At 41.3% G+C, this 18,986-nt stretch overlaps 1 protein-coding gene across 2 annotated transcripts in view; it reads left to right on the forward strand.

Moving 5' to 3' along the window:
• Positions 1 to 18,948, forward strand: part of LOC135196437 (uncharacterized) — a 304,074-nt gene extending 285,126 nt beyond the window's left edge. For both annotated transcript variants that reach the window (XM_064223311.1, XM_064223370.1), the window contains exon 3: positions 11,347 to 18,948. In XM_064223311.1, coding sequence (XP_064079381.1) covers positions 11,347 to 16,740 — 5,394 coding nt within the window. In that variant the 3' untranslated portion in view covers positions 16,741 to 18,948. The remainder of the gene's footprint in view (positions 1 to 11,346) is intronic.
• Positions 18,949 to 18,986: the final 38 nt, after the last annotated feature.

The following is an 18,986-nucleotide window of genomic DNA, read 5'->3' on the forward strand; positions in this document are numbered from 1 at the left end:
CTAAGGTTTCTCATGTCAGATAAATTTGAACCTCCCAATAACTCATCGTTTAGGGACTTGACTAGGAAATCTATTTTCCTCTTTGCATTAGCATCAGCTAAAAGGATAAGTGAACTCCAGGCTTTAGAAGGCACAGTGGGCTTCAGGAAGGATTCTGCAGTGTTTTCATTTAACCCCCTATTTTTAGCAAAAAATGAGAATCCTTCTAAGCCTTGGCCAAGGACTTTTGAAGTTAAAGGATTGACTTCCCTGGTAGGGAGAGAGATAGAGAGAACCTTGTGTCCGGTAAGGATCCTCAAGTTCTATCTAGAGAGGAAAAAACAAATGGGAGGAAACTCAGAGAGCCTTTGGTGCTCGGTAAGAGATCCGAGTAGAACGATGTCAAAGAATGCACAGGCATTCTTTATCAGAGATATTATTACAGAAGCACATATTTCCTGTAAAGAGGAACATCTCGGACAGATGAGAGTTAAAGCACATGAGGTCAGAGCCGTAGCAACCTCATTAGCTTTCCACAAGAATATGTCGTTACAGGACTTAATTGGATCCACATATTGGAGATGCAATTCTGTGTTTGCGTCTAACTATTTGAGAGATGTACGTGTAACTTATGATAAGTGCTTCTCTCTCGGACCATATGTGTCTGCGGATTCGGTGCTGGGACAGGGGGCTGAAACCAATCTAGCTTAGTTTAGATAGATTAGGAATTTTAATCTTATGGTGTTGTTTTTTATGGTCGATTGAAAGTGGTCAAGGAAAAGTACCACTTTCAAATCGTAGTGTATAACAAAGTAGTGTGGTCAGGTGGTCGAGATTGGTTGTTTTCATGCTCCTTGTAATGGTTTGGACCTAGGCTCTGTCTTGTAAGAGGGTTAGTCCCCGTTGATACGACAAAGGTGAAGGCTCTACCATGTCAAGTGGGATAGGCCCAATGGTACGATCCGAAATAAGGTGCTCTGTTGAGGTAAGGCGGGCTAGCCCCCATTGACATGATCCAGAAGAGTTGTCAGTGACAGGTCTCATCCTCACTGGAACTCTTGAGGCAAGCAGACTCATAGACAGTACTCATGAAGTCTTCTGCCCAATAAGGTAGGAATCAAGGTATTTAAGTTTATTTATAGTACCTACAACAAAAGTTGTTTTCCCTGTATTTTGAATTGCTATTCATATTGAGTAACTATCTCTTACCCTCCTCCAAGGGTGCCAATCAGCTAAGTATATATCTGCCGGGTAAGTTGCATGTGTAAAAATGAAATTGTTAAGATACAATAAAGTTTTACACATACTTACCTGGCAGATATATACTTAGCTTATGTCTCTGACGTCCGACAGAATTCAAAACTCGCGGCACACGCTACAGGTAGGTCAGGTTTATCACCCCCTACCGCCGCTGGGTGGCGGTAATAGGAATCATTCCCGTTTTCTGACAGAATTTTTCTTCCACCTATCTCCTGAGGGGAGGATGGGTGGGCCATTAAACGTATATATCTGCCAGGTAAGTATGTGTAAAACTTTATTGTATCTTAACAATTTCATTTTTTAGTCTATTTTATTGCAGCAATAAATGCTGCATATCTGTGAAGAAACAGAAAATGGTGGATATTTGTATCATGTGGTTAAATTTTGCTCTATCATAAACCATTTACTTTTGTGGGGCAATAAAAATGTAACTCAGACCTTATCAGTGGAATAAGGAAATATCAGCCCTTTATGATGTACAGTGGTACCTCGAGATACGAAAGGCTCAACTTACGAAAAACTCGAGATACGAAAGCCAATACGAAAAATTTAACGGCTCTACATAAGAAAAGTTTTCAAGATACGAAAGGTTTCTGAAAGTCCGAGATTCGCCCGGATAACAATTTTGAAAATCGCGCCGTGAGCCGCCATCTTAGTATACTAGTAGACTCGCCGCCATCCTCCTGCTCTCCCATTGGTTCCTGATGCTAGTTGCGGCCATGAAATCCTTCTCTCCTATTGGCCAGTGTCCCTCCCATCATGCATCTACTATGTACACGTGGTGGCGTGGCTCGGCCACTCGGTACCAGCATTGTTATAGTACGCACGCGGTATTCGTTTTCGGGATCGTCAATGTGTACGTAATACTAATAGTATTTAAAAAAAAAAAAGTGACCAAGATCTCTCACATGGAATAAGTGATCAAGGTCTCTCTCATGGGATAACTGGAAACTTTGCAAGGTTGGTAGAATCTCCACTCCCTGCTGAACAGAGGGTGTAGACCAATCATTTACAACATGCATACCAGTATGTAGTGTACGTATAATCAAGGCACTTCAGTTTATGTTGAAGGTCAGCAGCTGAACGTTCAATTCAGTACCCAAATCAGTTGCAGAGAGAGTATTTGGTTGAACAGGGTTTTGATGGACACCAGGGCCAACGAAGTCATGAGGTGCAAAAAAAGAAAGTTGAAATTCTGTTTAAAAAAAAAAAAAAACTACGTAAAGTAAAAAAAAAGTAGAAAAACAAAAAAAAAAATAACGGCAGAAATTAAAGCAGCTTTTCATAAAGTGCAATCATTTGTAGAAGACACCTCCGAAAAGGCTCACACAGTAACATTGTGAAAAAGTACGTTGGCAGAAGCAATCTTCCTTGGATAGTTACGTTGTAGTACGAACGTATATTTTTTAAAGTGTACGTACGTACATATTACATACAAAAAAAAAAAGCAGAAATTAAAGCCGCTTTTCATAAAGTGCAATCATTTGTAGAAGACACCCCTAAAAAGGCTCACACAGGAACATTGTGAAAAAGTACGTAGGCAGAAGCAATCTTCCTTGGATAGTTACGTATGTACGTAGCCTCACTCGAAAGGTAAGCTTCCACATTTTACGTTACAGTAATAATATTTCTTGTACACTAATATACACTTTATTTACAGGTTTTGCATTTTTAGTCTTAATTTAGGTTTTGTTCATGAACCTTACCTGCTAGATATATATATAGCTGCATTCTCCGAAGTCCGACAGAATTTCAAAACTCCCGGCACACGCAGTGGTCGGCCAGGTGGTAGTACCCATTCCCGCCGCTGGGAGGCAGGCGTCAGGAACCATTCCCATTTTCTGTCAGATATTTTCTGTCGCCGGTGCAGCCAACAAGTGTTTTCTGCACCTCCGTCATTGGATTTTGGAACTCTTTTGGTTATTTGATTTGGATCGGTGGTTAGGCATACGCTAATTGTGGGTTGGTTTTGAATTTGGCTTGATTTTTTCTTAAACTTAAGATGTCTGGATTAGTTCGACTAGCGCCAGAGTATGTTATGTGGAAGAATGCAAGGTGAGGCTACCAAAATCTTCGGTAGACCCTCATACAGTGTGCGCGAATTGTCGGAAACATGTTTGTATGTTTGATGATCGCTGCAATGAATGTGAGAGTATGTCTGATTCTGCGTGGAAGGCGTATGAATCATATGTGTGTAAAATAGAAAGAGATAGGGTAAGGAGGAGTGTAACGCCAGTTACACATCCAGTGGAATTTATCCCTCCTAAACCTGTGATGCCTTCGGGCCCTACATTAGTGTCTGTGGAGGGTAATACCCTATCGATGATTCTTGAATCTTTGCATAGCCTGGAATCAAAAGTGCAAGCATTAGAAGGTGTTAATAGTGCAGTGGTGTGTAGTGATAATGCTCTGAGTGTTGCGGAAGGGGGGTCGGACAACCGATCTGATGTTCCTTCGGCAAGACCTGGGGGCGCTTCCCAGGCTTCCAAAGTTCATAAACGGATCTTGAAAGAGTGTTTTTCGTCATCAGAAACGTCCTCCCCGCGCAGCGGTTGGAGCTTTCGGAAGCGATCGCGCCCTTTGAAGAGGACAAAGATGCTAGATGTCGCACAGGCGGCCGCCGCCTTTGATTCTTCAGAGGAGGACGCTGCACATCCGTTAGCCCCTTCTGTTTTGCGGTCGTCTCCAGAACAATTCGAAGACTCTCCACCGCAAAAGAGAGCAAAGGTGCAAGATGTCGCACAGGCGGCCGTCACCTTTGGTCTTAGGGAGAAGGACGCTTCACGTCCTTTCTCTTCTTCTGTGTTGCGATCGTCGCCGGAGAGGATGTCTTTTGACGACAATGCTTTTGAGCGCCCTGGTTGCGCTAAGGATATACCTGTGGCGGTCCATGTGAGAAGGAGGAGGGCTTCCCCTCGCCCCTCATCTTCTCACAGGATCAGCCCTAAATCGAAGAAGATTGAGAATTTGCAACATCAAATTGCCTTATTAGTTGCAGAGAAAGAGGATAATTCACGTCTCAGGAGGAAGGATGGTAAGCTGCCAGTCAAGAGATCCAGGCAGTCTCCTTCTCCTTCTCATCGCCTCGCTCTTTCTCCTGATACCTCGCCTTCGAGATTTCGTGCATGAAGGTCTGCAGAGCACGACGTTAAGGCGGCAACGAGACTTGACGCCAGGCCTGACGCTCGGCTGGGCGCTCGGCTGGGCGCTCAACTCGACGCCGGGCGGGGCGCTCGGCTGGATGCCAAGCGTGACGCTCGGCTGGACGCTCGGCTTTACGCCAGGCATGGCGCGCAGCTGGACGCACGACGTAATGTTTCTTCAGACATTTGCCGAGATTCGGAGGATAGTAATGAATCTCAAGAAGGAAACTTGTCGGAGGAATTAACTGAAGAACAATCATCAACAGTATCTTCAGATTACCAGGTTTTGGTTCAATTGCTTCGAACCTCCTTTGAAGAGAAGTTTAAACCTGAAGCCCCGCAGTCGCCTCCTTCACAATTGCTATCGTCGAAGGCTATCAAGACTCCAGGATTGTTGAAGATGGCTACTTCATTATCAACAAAAAGGGCTTTTAAGAAAATGCAGAATTGGATGGAGTCAAGAAAAGCCCGAAACAAGAACGCTTGTTTTAGATAGGTTTTAGAGTCCCCTCTTCGTCCCAAGGTGACTTCGCTACCTTGGTAGATGCACCGAAGAGATCCCTTTTGTCGATGACGAAAGTGCCCTGGACCCTTTCTGAAATGGACCATCATATGAAGGGACTCTTCCATACGATAGAAGTTTTCAACTTTTTGGATTGGTGTTTAGGGGTCTTGGATAACCGGTCGCGTATTCCTGATTCACTTAGCCTGGAGGAGCTGTCCAGCGTGCTTGCATGCATGGACAAGGCTGTCAGGGATGGTTCAGAGGAGTTGGCCTCGCACTTCTGCACTTCAATTTTGAAGAAGAGAGCGGCCTATTGTGGTTTTACTGCAAAGGCGGTCTCTATCTCTCAAAAGGCAGAATTGTTGTATGCGCCTCTTTCGAGCCATCTCTTTCCCCAGGCTATGGTCTAAGATCTGGCTGTCAGTCTACAAGAGAAGGCTACCCAAGACCTCCTAGCTCAGTCGGCAAAACGTACGGTTGTTACACATTCCAGAGGCAGAGTCTCGGCTAAGATCAGAGGAAAGAAATGAACCAGAGATCCTTCAGCCACCAGTAGGAGCCAGGCTTCGACTATTCTCAAAAGCTTGGATAGAGAGGAAGGCGGACAGCTGGTCGCTCAACGTCATCAAGCTGGGGTACAAGATTCCTTTCTTGAAACCTCCCCCACTGTGCACGACACCCAAGGATTTATCCCCTATTTACCATCAGGAGAAGCAACAAATCCTTTTCGATCTGCTCGAGCAGATGTTAGAAAAGAGAGCGGTGGAACAGGTCGTAGACCTGGAATCCCCAGGCTTCTAGAACAGGATATTCTTGGTGCCAAAACAGTCAGGAGGTTGGCGACCAGTCTTAGATGTGAGCAGTCTGAATCGGTTCGTACAGAAGCAGAAATTCAAGATGGAGACACCTCAGTCAGTTCTTGGGACCTTAAGACCAAACGATTGGATGGTTTCATTAGACCTTCAAGACGCATATTTCCAAATCCCCATCCATCCACAGTCGATGAAGTATCTTCGGTTTGTCCTAAAAGGGACAGTTTATCAATTCAGGGCGCTTTGCTTCGGATTGAGCACGGCCCCTATGGTCTTCACGACTTTAATGAAGAACGTGGCGAGGTTGCTTCATCTTGCAAATATCAGAGTCTCTATGTACCTGGACGACTGGCTCATTCGTGCCTCCACTCAAACGCGGTGTCTGAAGGATCTTCAAACAACTTTATCGTTGGTGAAGTCCCTGGGACTACTGGTAATTTCGAAAAGTCACATCTGATTCCAACCCAATCCATCCTGTATCTGAGGATTCAGATGGATTCAGTGGCTTTTCGAGCTTTTCCGTCCCAGGGACGTCAGCAGCAATGTTTAGACAAAGTGTCAGCCTTCCTAAGGAAAGATTCGTGCTCGGTGAGGGAATGGATGAGCCTGCTGGGACCATTTCCTCGCTGGAGAAGTTTGTTTCCTTGGGGAGACTGCACCTCAGACCGCTACAATTTTTTCTCAAGGAAAATTGGAAAGAAAACAAGAATCTGGATATAATCTTAAAAATTTCAGGAGAGGTAAAACATCACTTAAAATGGTGGCTAGATCCAGTGAAGTTGTCGGAGGGCGTGTCTCTCAAGCTTCAGAGCCCCGACCTAGCGTTGTTCTCCGACGCGTCCACCACGGGGTGGGGAGCAACATAGGGGGGGAAGAAGTGTTAGGCACCTGGAGAGGGGAACAGGTGTCCTGGCACATAAACCTAAAGGAAATGGCAGCCATCTTTTTAGCTCCAGTTTTTCCAAGGAAAAGTCTCTCATCGAATAGTCCAAGTCAACTCAGACAACACCACAGCTCTGGCGTACTTGAAGAAGCAGGAAGGAACACAGTCTCGGTCCCTTTTTGCCCTGGCAAAGGAGATCTTGCTGTGGGCAAGGGCACTGGACGTCACGATCCTTACAAGGTTCGTAGAAGGAGTAGAGAACGTCCGGGCAGATCTCCTCAGCAGACGAGGTCAATTTCTGCCAACCGAGTGGACTCTGCATCAGGAAGTATGCCAAGAGCTGTGGGGTTATGGGGATGTCCGCTAGTGGACATCTTTGCGACGTCCAGAACGAAGAGGCTTCCACTGTACTGCTCCCCAGTACTCGACCCAGCGGCAGTGGCGATAGACGCACTTCTCTGGGACTGGATGGGGATGGACCTGTACGCCTTTCCCCCGTTCAAGATCCTAGGGGAAGTCATGAGAAAGTTTGCGGCGTCGGAAGGGACGAGAATGACTTTGATCGCCCCGTTCTGGCCGGCGAGAGACTGGTTCACAGAGGTCATGGCCTTCGTAGTAGACTTCCCGAGGTCGCTTCCAGTAAGGACAGATCTACTCAGACAGCCCCACTTCGAGAGGTACCACAGAAACCTCTCCGCTCTGAGTCTGACTGCATTCAGACTATCCAAAAGTTGGCCAGAGCGAGAGGCTTTTCTAGGTCGTCATGGCGAAAGCTATCGCCAGTGCGAGAAGAGCTTCATCCAACGCAGTGTACCAATCGAAGTGGGCAGTCTTCAGGAGTTGGTGCAAGAAGAACGGCATTTCCTCCACCACGACCTCTGTGAGCCAGATTGCTGACTTCCTTTTATATCTGAGAAGGGATCTAAAACTTGCAGTCTCTACAATCAAGGGATATAGGAGTGTGCTTTCAGTTGTCTTTAGGCACATAGGCCTGGACTTGGCGGACAACAGAGACCTTCACGATCTCTTGAGATCTTTTGAAACAATGAAGGTTCAACAACCCAGGTTGCCGTCTTGGAACTTGGATGTAGTTCTGAAGTTCCTCATGTCCAGTCCATTCAAACCTATGCATACGGCTTCCCTGAAGGATGTTACTAGAAAAGCTATCTTCCTGATTGCTCTGGTGACGGCAAAGAGAGTCAGCGAGGTGCAAGCGATTAGCAAATACGTGGGCTTTAAAGGTTATAACGCGGTCTGTTCCTTGAGCCCAATGTTCCTGGCAAAAAATGAAAATCCGTCCAACCCTTGGCCTAGGACCTTCGAAATTAAAGGGATGGCCGAAATCGTTGGGCGCGAGCCAGAGAGAGTTCTGTGCCCTGTCAGGGCTCTCAAATTCTACCTAAAGAAGACTAAGGATTGTAGAGGTCTTTCTGATAACTTGTGGTGTTCGGTAAGGAAGCCAAATTTACCAATGTCAAAGAATGCTTTGGCTTTTTTCTTGAGGGACACCATCAAGGAAGCACATTCATCCTGTCAAGACAGTGATATGAAAATGTTGAAGGTGAATGCGCATGAAGTGAGGGCTATTTCTACGTCGGTAGCCTTCCAAAAGAACATGGCACTCAATGACATCTTGAATGCCACATTTTGGCGTAGTAATTCAGTGTTTGCCTCTCACTACCTTCGGGAGGTGAGGACTACATACGAGAACTGTTACTCTTTGGGCCCATATGTCGCAGCAGACACTATATTGGGGACAGAGAGTAGCACTCTTCCTATCATTTAGGAAATAATATGTTAGTTTGGACTTTTTAATTTTATTTCTTTTTATTTTTTATTTTTTAGTTTTATTATGTTTATTTAGGTGTTTAGTTTATTGTGATCTTGGGTCGGCCGCCTTAGGCAGACTTCCCTCCATTAGCCTTGGTTATACAAAATTTAACCAGATAGGCTAGGTCAGGTGGTAATGTTTTTGCTTCGCCCTCATAGTAGGGTAAAATGTTTTTGTCACATTGTGGTCACGTACCCGTTGACAAATCATCTGGAGCGCACCAGCTACATAGGTCACGTCCTTGCTGGCACCTCCAGTGAAGCATTAACAGCATTCGGTATCTAATCAACACCTATATGATCTGTCACATTGTGGTCACGCTCCCCGTGACAGTTCATTAGAGCGCACCAGCTACACAGGTCACGTCCTTGCTGGCACCTCTAGGAATGCATTACCCAAAAATTGGAGGTCTATAATGTAGGATCTAGTTGTTTTGTGGTCATGCCCCCGTTGACAGATCCTCTAGAACTCAACAGCATCGCAGGTCACTACCTTGCTGGAGTCTCTAGTAAAGCAGAAGCAGACTTGGGTGACGGTACTCACGAAGTCAGCTATGCTAACAGGTAAGGAACCAAGATATCAATCATGTAAATGGAATTGTTTCCCAAAATCCGAGTCTGTCTCCCCCTTCCTCCAAAGGTGGGATTCAGCTATATATATATCTGGCAGGTAAGGTTCATGAACAAAATGATATTGTTATGATACAATAAAGTTTGTTCATACTTACCTGGCAGTTATATATAATCAAAGTGCCCACCCACCTCCGTATCATAACAATATCATATTGAATGGTCCAAATTGTTGTAGTATTTCATTGTTTATAGGTCAATTTATCTTTACGTATTATGAAATTTAATGGGGTGTTTTTGGAGGGCTTGGAACGGATTAGCCATTTTACATGTAAAATGTGGTCCAAGATACGAAAACCTCATGATACGAAGGGCGCCTCGGAACGGATTAATTTCGTATCTCGAGGTACTACTGTATGTGTAAAATTATAGACGTTTTCTAAGTCCATTGCTTCAGATTTCAAAGAGAAGACTTCTACATTTTTTTTTTTTTTTTTTTCTGAAAAATATATTATCTGGTTCTTTCCTAACTCATGCCAGAAGGTGGTGGATGCTTTATTTGTAGTGTAAAAGTGCTAGAAGTTTTGCTTTGTTTCTTTTATCTTTTTTGGTTTCCTCTTTGTTAATGGATGCCTTAGAACATTTGCAGCCTGAAGAGAAGCCTACATTATGGTAACTTGCCACAGATATCAGATTCGGCTGCCTCTTTCCTAGGCCTACCTTCTGCAAGCATGCATGAGTTGTATACCTTCATGCATCAGTCTCAAGGTAATATGGGCATTTGCCTTCCCCTCTCCATTGTATCCTTATGGGGTAAACGCTGCTTTTCCTGTACTTGCATCTCTGTTATTTAACACAGCACCTCTCTGTTCAGTTACTGCTGTTTTAACAGGCCATGAAGCTCCTGCTTACTTTGCCAGTGGTAGTCACTGGGAATTATTATGATTTTAGTAGATTTTTGTTTACAGGGAAGCTAATACCTGTCACTCTTCATTCTTTTGTCTCGGTATAACTACCATCTGTCATAGGAGAAGCTGTAAGGAGACCACCAACCGTCCATCAATGTTGTATTAATTTCTACAGTAAGTCTTAATTCGCAGTATACTGCCTAAACTATGGACCAAGATATAACCATCTCAATAGAGTACTTTCTTAGAAAAAAATTAGCGCATAAACTACCTCAGCTAACATGATAGATGTTTAAGAAGAACATTGTTTTAATTCTTGAGGCTCATAGTGAACTAGGAGGATGTCTCTGCTAAAATAAACCTTATGAAAATGGCTGAACAGGATATCAGACCTTGATTGTTTCAATCTGATACCTGTTGAGAAAGACAAAACCATCCTTTCTAGCAATTTCACATGAAGAAAAATATCACTTGAGTGCAGCTGACATTCAAATAGGAGAACACTGTTCTGATAGTGTTGTGAGGCAAGAAAACCTTCCAAACAATAAGATCCTTTGTGATAGAAATCTTGAAGTTGCAATTACCCCAGGTTTTGTTGATATCAGAGTTGTTGAGTAAAATGTTAGTGAGGCCCAGTGAATCTAGGAGTGGGAACATAGTGCAAGATTAGTTAATCAGTGGGTCCCAAGGTGACATACCTGATATTGTCACCACAACAAACTTCATCCTCAATACATCGCAAAGGAAGATGCCATAAATGTTGGACTGAAAAGTACCTAAAACAGTGTTCTAAAGAACAATTATCAGTACAATCTCGCCAACCTTAGAAACCAATCGTACCCCTCAATTACAAATATGGACCATATGACTAGCAATTATTATCTAAAAGAATTTTCCAACAGACGTATACCCTTCAATAACCCATAGTTTTAGAAGATATCCTGAGGTTTTCAAAGTAACAGCACTTCCTGGCATTATTGCAAGTATGGAGACTTACATTGCTGTTAGAAGGTACTTTTGATGTTGTTAGATTGACTACTTTGTTGCCACTTTGGAAACACAAGTGTAATTGCATGTTTTAAGACAGCATCTTCTCCTGTTTAAGAGGTACCCATGTCTATCACCATTCATCCTACAATAGCATTCAACTCACAAGAGTCCAACCTTGTACTTTGTCATTGCCTCATTTATGTAAATAATATGCCTCTCATACCCACACATCTTAGTTTTGATGTGCACCAATAAACACTATCCTTCTGAAAACTTTTTATCATTCTCTTCTCTTAAATGCAGAGCTGCTTCAAATATTAGTGCAAGATGCCAGATAACCTTCTTTGCATTTGCTTTGATTGTGTTTACTTGGAAAGTGAGTTTTGTGCAAAACATAGCTGTATTGTTTAAAAAAGTGGTTGGGTTTTAGAATTTGTTCATTGACAAGATTTTATTTTATTTTCAGGCATGGGAAAGTGAGTATTTTTCCATGAATGGATGTCGCCCAGACAAGGATGCCCTGACTTCTGCTCCGCAAGACATAAGAAAGGCATACAAAGTTTACTGTTATTATCGAAAAACATTGGATGGCTCTCGAAATTCATGTAGTATGCCCAGTGATAAGAATGAAAATTCTATACCCGGGACTAAATGTGATGTGGAAATAAGTCAAAATACCCCATCCAGTAATGGAATTGAGGCTTTAGCAGTTAATGGACAAGATGAAAGCTGTGTTAAAGATAGTGGACATGCCCCCCACCCTATCCCCTGTGAGGAAAGTTGTGCCAATCCATCCTTGAATGAAAAGCCTAAAATTAGTGTTTGGGGAAAGCATCTCAATAAAGTAGAAAGTAATGTAGAAGTACCAAAGATCAAAGAAGATTCTCTTTATAGTAAAATGGCAGAAAAACTCAGAGCAAGTGGGTCTGTGAAAGTAAGAACATCATTGAAAAAACTGACTCCGGGTAATCGATTCAAGAAAAGCAGTTTAACTGCTTCACCTGCAAGTAAAGAATGCTGTGAGAGTGGGCCTTCTGCGCTTGATTTAAATTCAGTAGATAAGGAGAATTATATAAGAAATAGCCCTGAGCAGAGTTCAAACAATAGTAATGATGCACCATTTCCAGATTGTAGTACTGTTGGAGATTTATTACAGGAAGATGTACAGAGTCCTGCGTCTCGTTTATTTGTCTCCTTAGATAACTGTGAAAGACATAGCAATGTGCATTCTGAGGTTTCCGGCTTTGAGAGTAAACTAAATTCTCTTTCCTACGAGGACTCTAGTGTCTCTGCAAATTCAACTAACTCAAATGCTGCAGGTAGTTATGATTTGGATAGTACACCAAAGATCCCCTTTCGTGTGCAGAAGAGCCAAAGCATAGGTAAATCTGTATCTCAGTCACTGAGTACTCTCTCAGCAAGTATCATAAGTGAAGAGCCGTTAGAGAGAAACATTAAAAAACGATCTTCTCTTAATCGAGGTTGGCTTGCCCGTTGCATTGGGTCTGATGCTGACTTGAAATTTGACCCAAGTGAATATTCTGAAACTGATGATAGTTGGAAGATGAAACTTACTGACTGCGAATGGAATGATGATGTAAGAGAAAGTGACCATAATGGTATACAAGAGGAAAATTCACACTTGTCCCATCCAAAAGCAATAAAAAAAGACAGAAATAAAATAGTTTCTGGAGTGAATATAAGTGGGTCTAAGGAAAAGGACTACTGTACCCAAGAAAGTAGTGAACGTGATCTACAAATTGAAAGCAAACAAGATGATGAGTATTTTGATGAAGAAAAGGTTGTTGGTAATGAAAATAATAGACAAAAATCTCTTAAGTCAGCCAAGTCAGGGAAAGGTAGAAAGAGAAGCGTTGGGAGACAGAAAAACAATGCTATTGCCAGGACAACAAATTTCAACTATTCTGATGATGAGGATTGTGAAAATCTGTCTTCAGAGAGTGATTATGCTGGGGGCAGTGAGGAATCTGTTACAAGTGAGAATGATGAACTTTGTAGTCTTGATGAATTTGATGGGAACATGGATGGGGAACAAGAAGCCACTCAAATTGTTCCTAGAAGAGGGCGATCACAAACACGCAAAACAAGGAACACCATTGTAGAGTATGATGAGTTAAATGATAATGATGGTGAAATCAGTGTTAAAAGAAGGAGAGAGGAAGATTTAGAGGAATTAGAACAAAGTGGGAAAATCAAGTCATCCTGGCCTCCGCCAAAGAGAGTTCGCAAGGCCAGAAAACCATCTGCTAAAACTGCAAACAGCCGCAAAAAGGTAGAAAACATAAAATATGCTGCAATACCTGTTGTTCAACCAGAGGACTGTGAAAGTAAACCCATTAAAGTCCAAAGGACAAAACAAAGAAGGAAGGCACCATGCTCTGGTGTGTCTAATTCAACCCAGGTAACAAGAAACAAAAAAAATTCTGATGTTTCTAGAGATGTTAAACTTGACTGCTCATCTAAAGCAGGAGTCCCTTCATCCTTACCAGAAACTAAAGCAAGCAGACCAAGGAGGGCTGTGCAACGAAAAGTGACCACAGAGTTAAATAATGATGGTGATGAGGTCAAGAATATGGAAGCTAATAAAGAAACATCTCACTTTGAAAATGAGGAATCTGTAGATATTAAAGATTATGATGAACTTGAAGACATAGAGTCTGGCGGAAAGAAGAATAAAGCCAAGACATATTTAAATACAGAGGAACGATTTAGGCAAAAAGTATTGAGTGGTTCAGCTAATAAGAATTATGTGCGGATCAACTTGAAGAAAAAGGTATTTGTACGGGGTAAGAAACACTTGAACCTCAAAAAATATAAGCATAAGGAGTGGAAAAAGAAGAAACTAATGAACAGTGCTGAAGAAGGGGATGAAGTTTCTAAAAAATCTCTGACCTGTTTCAAATGCGGTGACTTTGGTCACTGGGCTAAAAATTGTATAGGGAAGAAGGGTGACAATTTGATGCCAATAGAAGAGTATGATGAAAATGAATCAACTTTTCTTAGTTTAGAGGATGCTGCTGCTCTTGCAAGGGGTGTAAAACCAACCTCTGTCTCAGTAGGAAAATTACATAACAGTGAGCAGCGAGAAGTGATAGAAAACCCAGTTGATGAGAGTAGCATTGATAGTAATGTGGAAGTTATAAAATCTGCAACAGAAAGTCTTTCATTTCAGGAAAATACGAAAGTTCCCTCTCCCATTACTACAGCGAGAGATGTCTGTGATGGGGAGAAAAGTAAGCAAAATCCTTCTAATAAAACAGCTGATGATGAGTTCCCAAATGATGAGTTTGATGGGCTGTTCTGTAGTGTGAAAGAAACTTGTGTGGATAATAGTATTCCATCTAGTTCACAGGTTTATGCCTCTGCTGCACCATCAGGTTTTAATACAAGTGATCGTCCATCAGGTTTTAAGACAAGTGATCGTCCATCAGGTTTTAATACAAGTGATCGTCCAACTTTGGATCCACTTTATGAACTAAAAAATGGTGATGTTTTACCAACAACCACAGAAGTATTTGAAGCCTTAAAGCTGTTTGGTTACACATCATTTAGAACTGGACAAGAGAATGCTATTATGAGAATTTTGTCGGGTATGTCTACTCTTTTGGTGCTCTCAACTGGTTCAGGTAAAAGTTTATGTTACCAGCTTCCAGCATATCTCTATGCCAAACGCAGTAATTGTGTCACCCTTTGTATATCACCACTTGTGTCCCTCATGGAAGATCAGGTCACAGGGCTGCCTAGATTTTTACGTGCTGTTTGTCTTCATGCCAATCAAAACAATAGCCAGCGTACATCAGCAATCAATGCCATACAGGCAGGCAATGCACAGATAATACTTGTATCCCCAGAAGCTATTGTTGGTACTCAGTCTGGAGGGATATTAGGTACACTTCTCAAAGATTTGCCTCCTGTGGCTTTTGCCTGCTTGGATGAGGCACATTGTGTTTCAGAATGGTCCCATAATTTTCGTCCATCATATTTAAGAGTGTGTCAAGTTCTAAGGGAAAGATTGGGTGTCAGAACAATCCTTGGGTTAACTGCAACAGCCCGTCATGCCACTGCATATAGTATTGCTGAGCATTTAGAAATAAAAGACTTTGATAATGGTATTATTAGAGGTGCAAGTGTCCCCAGCAATCTGTTACTGTCTGTATCTCGAGATGAAGTGCGTGAGCAGGCCCTTATAGCCTTACTTCAGGGAGACAGGTTTTCCAGCTGCTATTCCATTATTATATACTGTACACGTCGTGATGAGTGTGAGAGAGTTGCAACATTAATCAGAACTCAGCTCATGCAACCTTCAAAAATTGATGTAAAGAAAAATATGAAAAGAGTTCGAGCACTGTCATATGATGCTGAAGCCTACCATGCAGGTTTAAGCTCATATAGGAGGCAGCAGGTACAGAAACAGTTCATGTCAGGAAAACTGAGAATTGTAGTTGCTACAGTGGCATTTGGGATGGGAATTGACAAGCCTGATGTCCGTGGGATTATTCACTTTAACATGCCAAAGAACATTGAAAGCTATGTACAGGAGATTGGAAGAGCTGGTCGTGATGGTGAAGTAGCTCATTGTCATCTTTTCTTAGATGCACGAGATGGGAGAGATATTCAAGAGCTTAAAAGACACATCTATGCAAACTCACTTGATAGAGGAATTGTGAGGAAACTTCTTGACCAAGTATTTAAACCATGTTCATGTCAGAATTCAAAGCATCTGAATAACAGTGAAGAATCTCCACGTAAAAAGGAATGTGACACTAGTCCACCGCAAATTTTACCATCAACTCCATGTGGACAAATTTCATCTACTCCTAGTGAGCTACTTTCATCTACTCCAAGTGGACACAGTCCAAAAGATGCAAATACGTCAGAAGAAATTTTTCCTGTATTTGAATCATCATGTTGTCCAAAACATGAGGTAGCATTAAGTATTGATGACTTGGTGCAGAAGCTTGATTTACCAGAAGAAAACTTGGAAACTATGCTCTGCTATTTGGAGCTACACTGGGGTAATCTAGTAAAACTCAGTTCACGTGTTTATGCAAACTGCACTGTTGCTTGTTATGGTGGACCTCGTCAGTTGGTGGCTGTTAGCCGCCGTTGTCCACCCTTAGCTGTTGCCGTTGCATTAGAATGTGAAAAAGGGATAAATATGGACAAAAGTAACAGAATCAGTTTTCCAGTTGTGGAAGTATCTTCACGAATGGGGTGGGACAGTAAGATAGTCAAAAGAGAACTCAAAGCCTTAGAGTGGAATACACAGAACTTACCTGGTGGTGGAAAAGTGAAGAGATCTGGTGTTTCTGTTGAGTTTAGTGATCTTTCGTTTCACATTGAGTCTCGTGGGGATCTCTCAGATGATGAGAGAGATCAGTTACTTGATGCCATGTTCCGACGCATCCAGTTACGTGAGAAGGAGCAGTTACGTAATTTACACTATATTTACCAGCTTTTGCAGTCTGTTTCTCATAAGACGATACTTTTGTGCTGTGATGATGTTGATATGGAAAGATGTTTGAAGCTACGTGAAGAGCTTTCCAGATATTTTGCCAAGGAGGGTAAAGTTTTATCAGATGTAAGAGTTGAAGAGCAAGTTTATTTACGTCCAGATATGGAAAGACAGATTTGTAGTAGTGTTCGTAATGTGTTGTCAACACATGTTGATCATAGATGGACGGGCCGTGCTATGGCACGAGTTTTTCATGGTATAAGTTCACCAAATTTCCCGGCAGAAGTGTGGGGTAGAGTTAGGAACATTTGGAGACTATATCTTAATGTTGATTTTAATTTGTTAGTTAAAGTTATAACACAGGAAATTCTTCGGTGCAAGTAATATTTTGTGCTTTCAACGAGTGTTTAGGGAAAATTCTTCATATTGAAGAAATTATAAATCTTATAGATTAAAATTTTGCATTGGATAACTCCTGTTTGGTTTTAAGGGATAGCAAAGTGAATTTAATTCAATATGTAATAAGTGATCACTATACTGTGTGCAGATTGAATTCTCTTTGTAATTGTGGCATGTACATCGAATTTAGATGGTGAATTATTAATTTTTGGAACTGCACTAATCTCTTAAGTGGACAGTGATGCTTTATGATGAGGACTTATAAAGTCCAGTATACTACAGTATTTTATTTCATATTCTGTATATATTTTGTATTATTGGCAGAATCCGCCTGCAGTGTAAAATAATGTTTTTTTGTTTTAGATCCTTTATAACTAAAGAAAATAAAAATATTGCTTAAAAATATCTTGTTTACAAAGCAGTACAATGAAAATGCGGTTTGCCCAAAAATTCACATTTTAACAAGAGAGGACTGTCAAATTTTGTTGGTTCCAATGGGAATAAACACCATACAAACTAACAAACATACAAGTACGTACCCTACATACATGTAACACACCCAGTTTGTTGCTGTCTTTGGTGTACTGTATTTACATGTTCAGGTTGACTAAATTTTTTGTGTGATTTTTTCAGTTAGGATTGTGCTTATATTTGTTGCTCGATAGCTTTCTAGCATGCCATGCCAGTCCTTTAGTGTAGTATACAATCTTCAATTTTATGTTACATATAAAGCATCTTTGGATATTGTATGTTGGTTTTTGGCAATTAACAGTTTAGCATACTTCCAGGTTTGTATTGTATTAAAAGGTTAGTTTCAACGATAAAAAAAGTTGGCCAGCTTGGTGGGAAGACCAAAAACAGCAGGTGGAAAATAAACGGCAGAAAGTTGGGCTGCTGGGACTAAAGGGATATTGCACTGAACCTGTAACTTCTATAGTAACAGCACATTGTAAACTTTGGATGTCACCAACCTCAAGTGTCAAGAAAAACTATTAGATCAGTATTACAGGGGCAAAGATTCGTTCACTCCTCCCTGAAGAGGGGATAGTGTCATCATTGTACCTCATTCAGTACAATGTAGGCATTACTTATGATTCTTTGCAGTGTTCCCTTTGGCCCCTAGCTGCAACTACTTACATTCCTTTTACTGTACCTCCGTTCATATTCTTTCTTCCATCTTATTGTCCACCTTCCAAACAATTGTTTCATAGTGCAACTGTGAGGTTTTCCTCCTGTTAAAACCTTTGTTACCTTTTACTTCAATTTCTGTTTTCGTGTTAAATGGCCTCAGTTCCACCAGTGCTTGGCATAATGCCAAAAATATATAAAATCAAATCCTTCACTATCCTCTGTGGTAAAGACAAGATAATGATGTTAATCAGCAGAGTGAAAGAGTGGCAGGCATATCAGAAGAATTTGAGGTAAACACTGCTGTTTGTCAAAAACCAGCCCAGAGTCTTTGCCGTTATCATAGTACGTAGTATGTTAGAAGCTGAAAGTAGTGCAGAAAGGGTGCTATTTGCAGAAAAGTTAACAGCAAAATCTCAGGAAGTGGTTGTGTTCTAAAATAAAGCGCAGAAAAAGTATTATATACAGATAGGTGTTAACAGCAAAATCTCAAGCGGTTATGTTTAAATGGTGGAGAGAGGAATGAAGAGGATGACTGAACACTGAAACTAATCATAACTTGCTATGACCAGAAAAAATAAATAATAAGTACATAGTATTCATTATGCTCAGGCATGCAAAATATAAGTGACATACTAAGAAAATTAAATTGGTTAAAGAGGTGGAGAGCCATTTTATAGTAAAAATGTGTCAGAATGAATGTCGCATTGTGGATAGTATAGATATTCTGGTAAATAAAAAAAATAATTAAATACTTGATGCATTCACAAGGTCTATATTAATCTAGTGGAAACAGTAGTACTATCAAAGATTGAAATCTTGAAAAGGTGAGACTAAGGAATGCCACGATTTATGGATAGTGCAGGTGGATATTAAGAAAAGAGTGGTGTCCAATTGTTGGAAAAAAGGAAGGGCCAGTAAATTGTGGAAAAAATTAAGTGAAATACTCTACTACTAGAGAATATATGTCTGAAATGTACTACTAGAGAATATATGTCTGAAATGTAATTAAAGAAAATATACTCAAACAGGAAATAAGAAAAAATATGGCTCCTAAGACCTAACCCGATTTGGGATCCTTTAATATTAATTCAATATAGCAC

This window comes from Macrobrachium nipponense, chromosome 11, assembly GCF_015104395.2.
Source record: "Macrobrachium nipponense isolate FS-2020 chromosome 11, ASM1510439v2, whole genome shotgun sequence".
Classification (NCBI taxonomy): Eukaryota; Metazoa; Arthropoda; class Malacostraca; order Decapoda; family Palaemonidae; genus Macrobrachium; species Macrobrachium nipponense.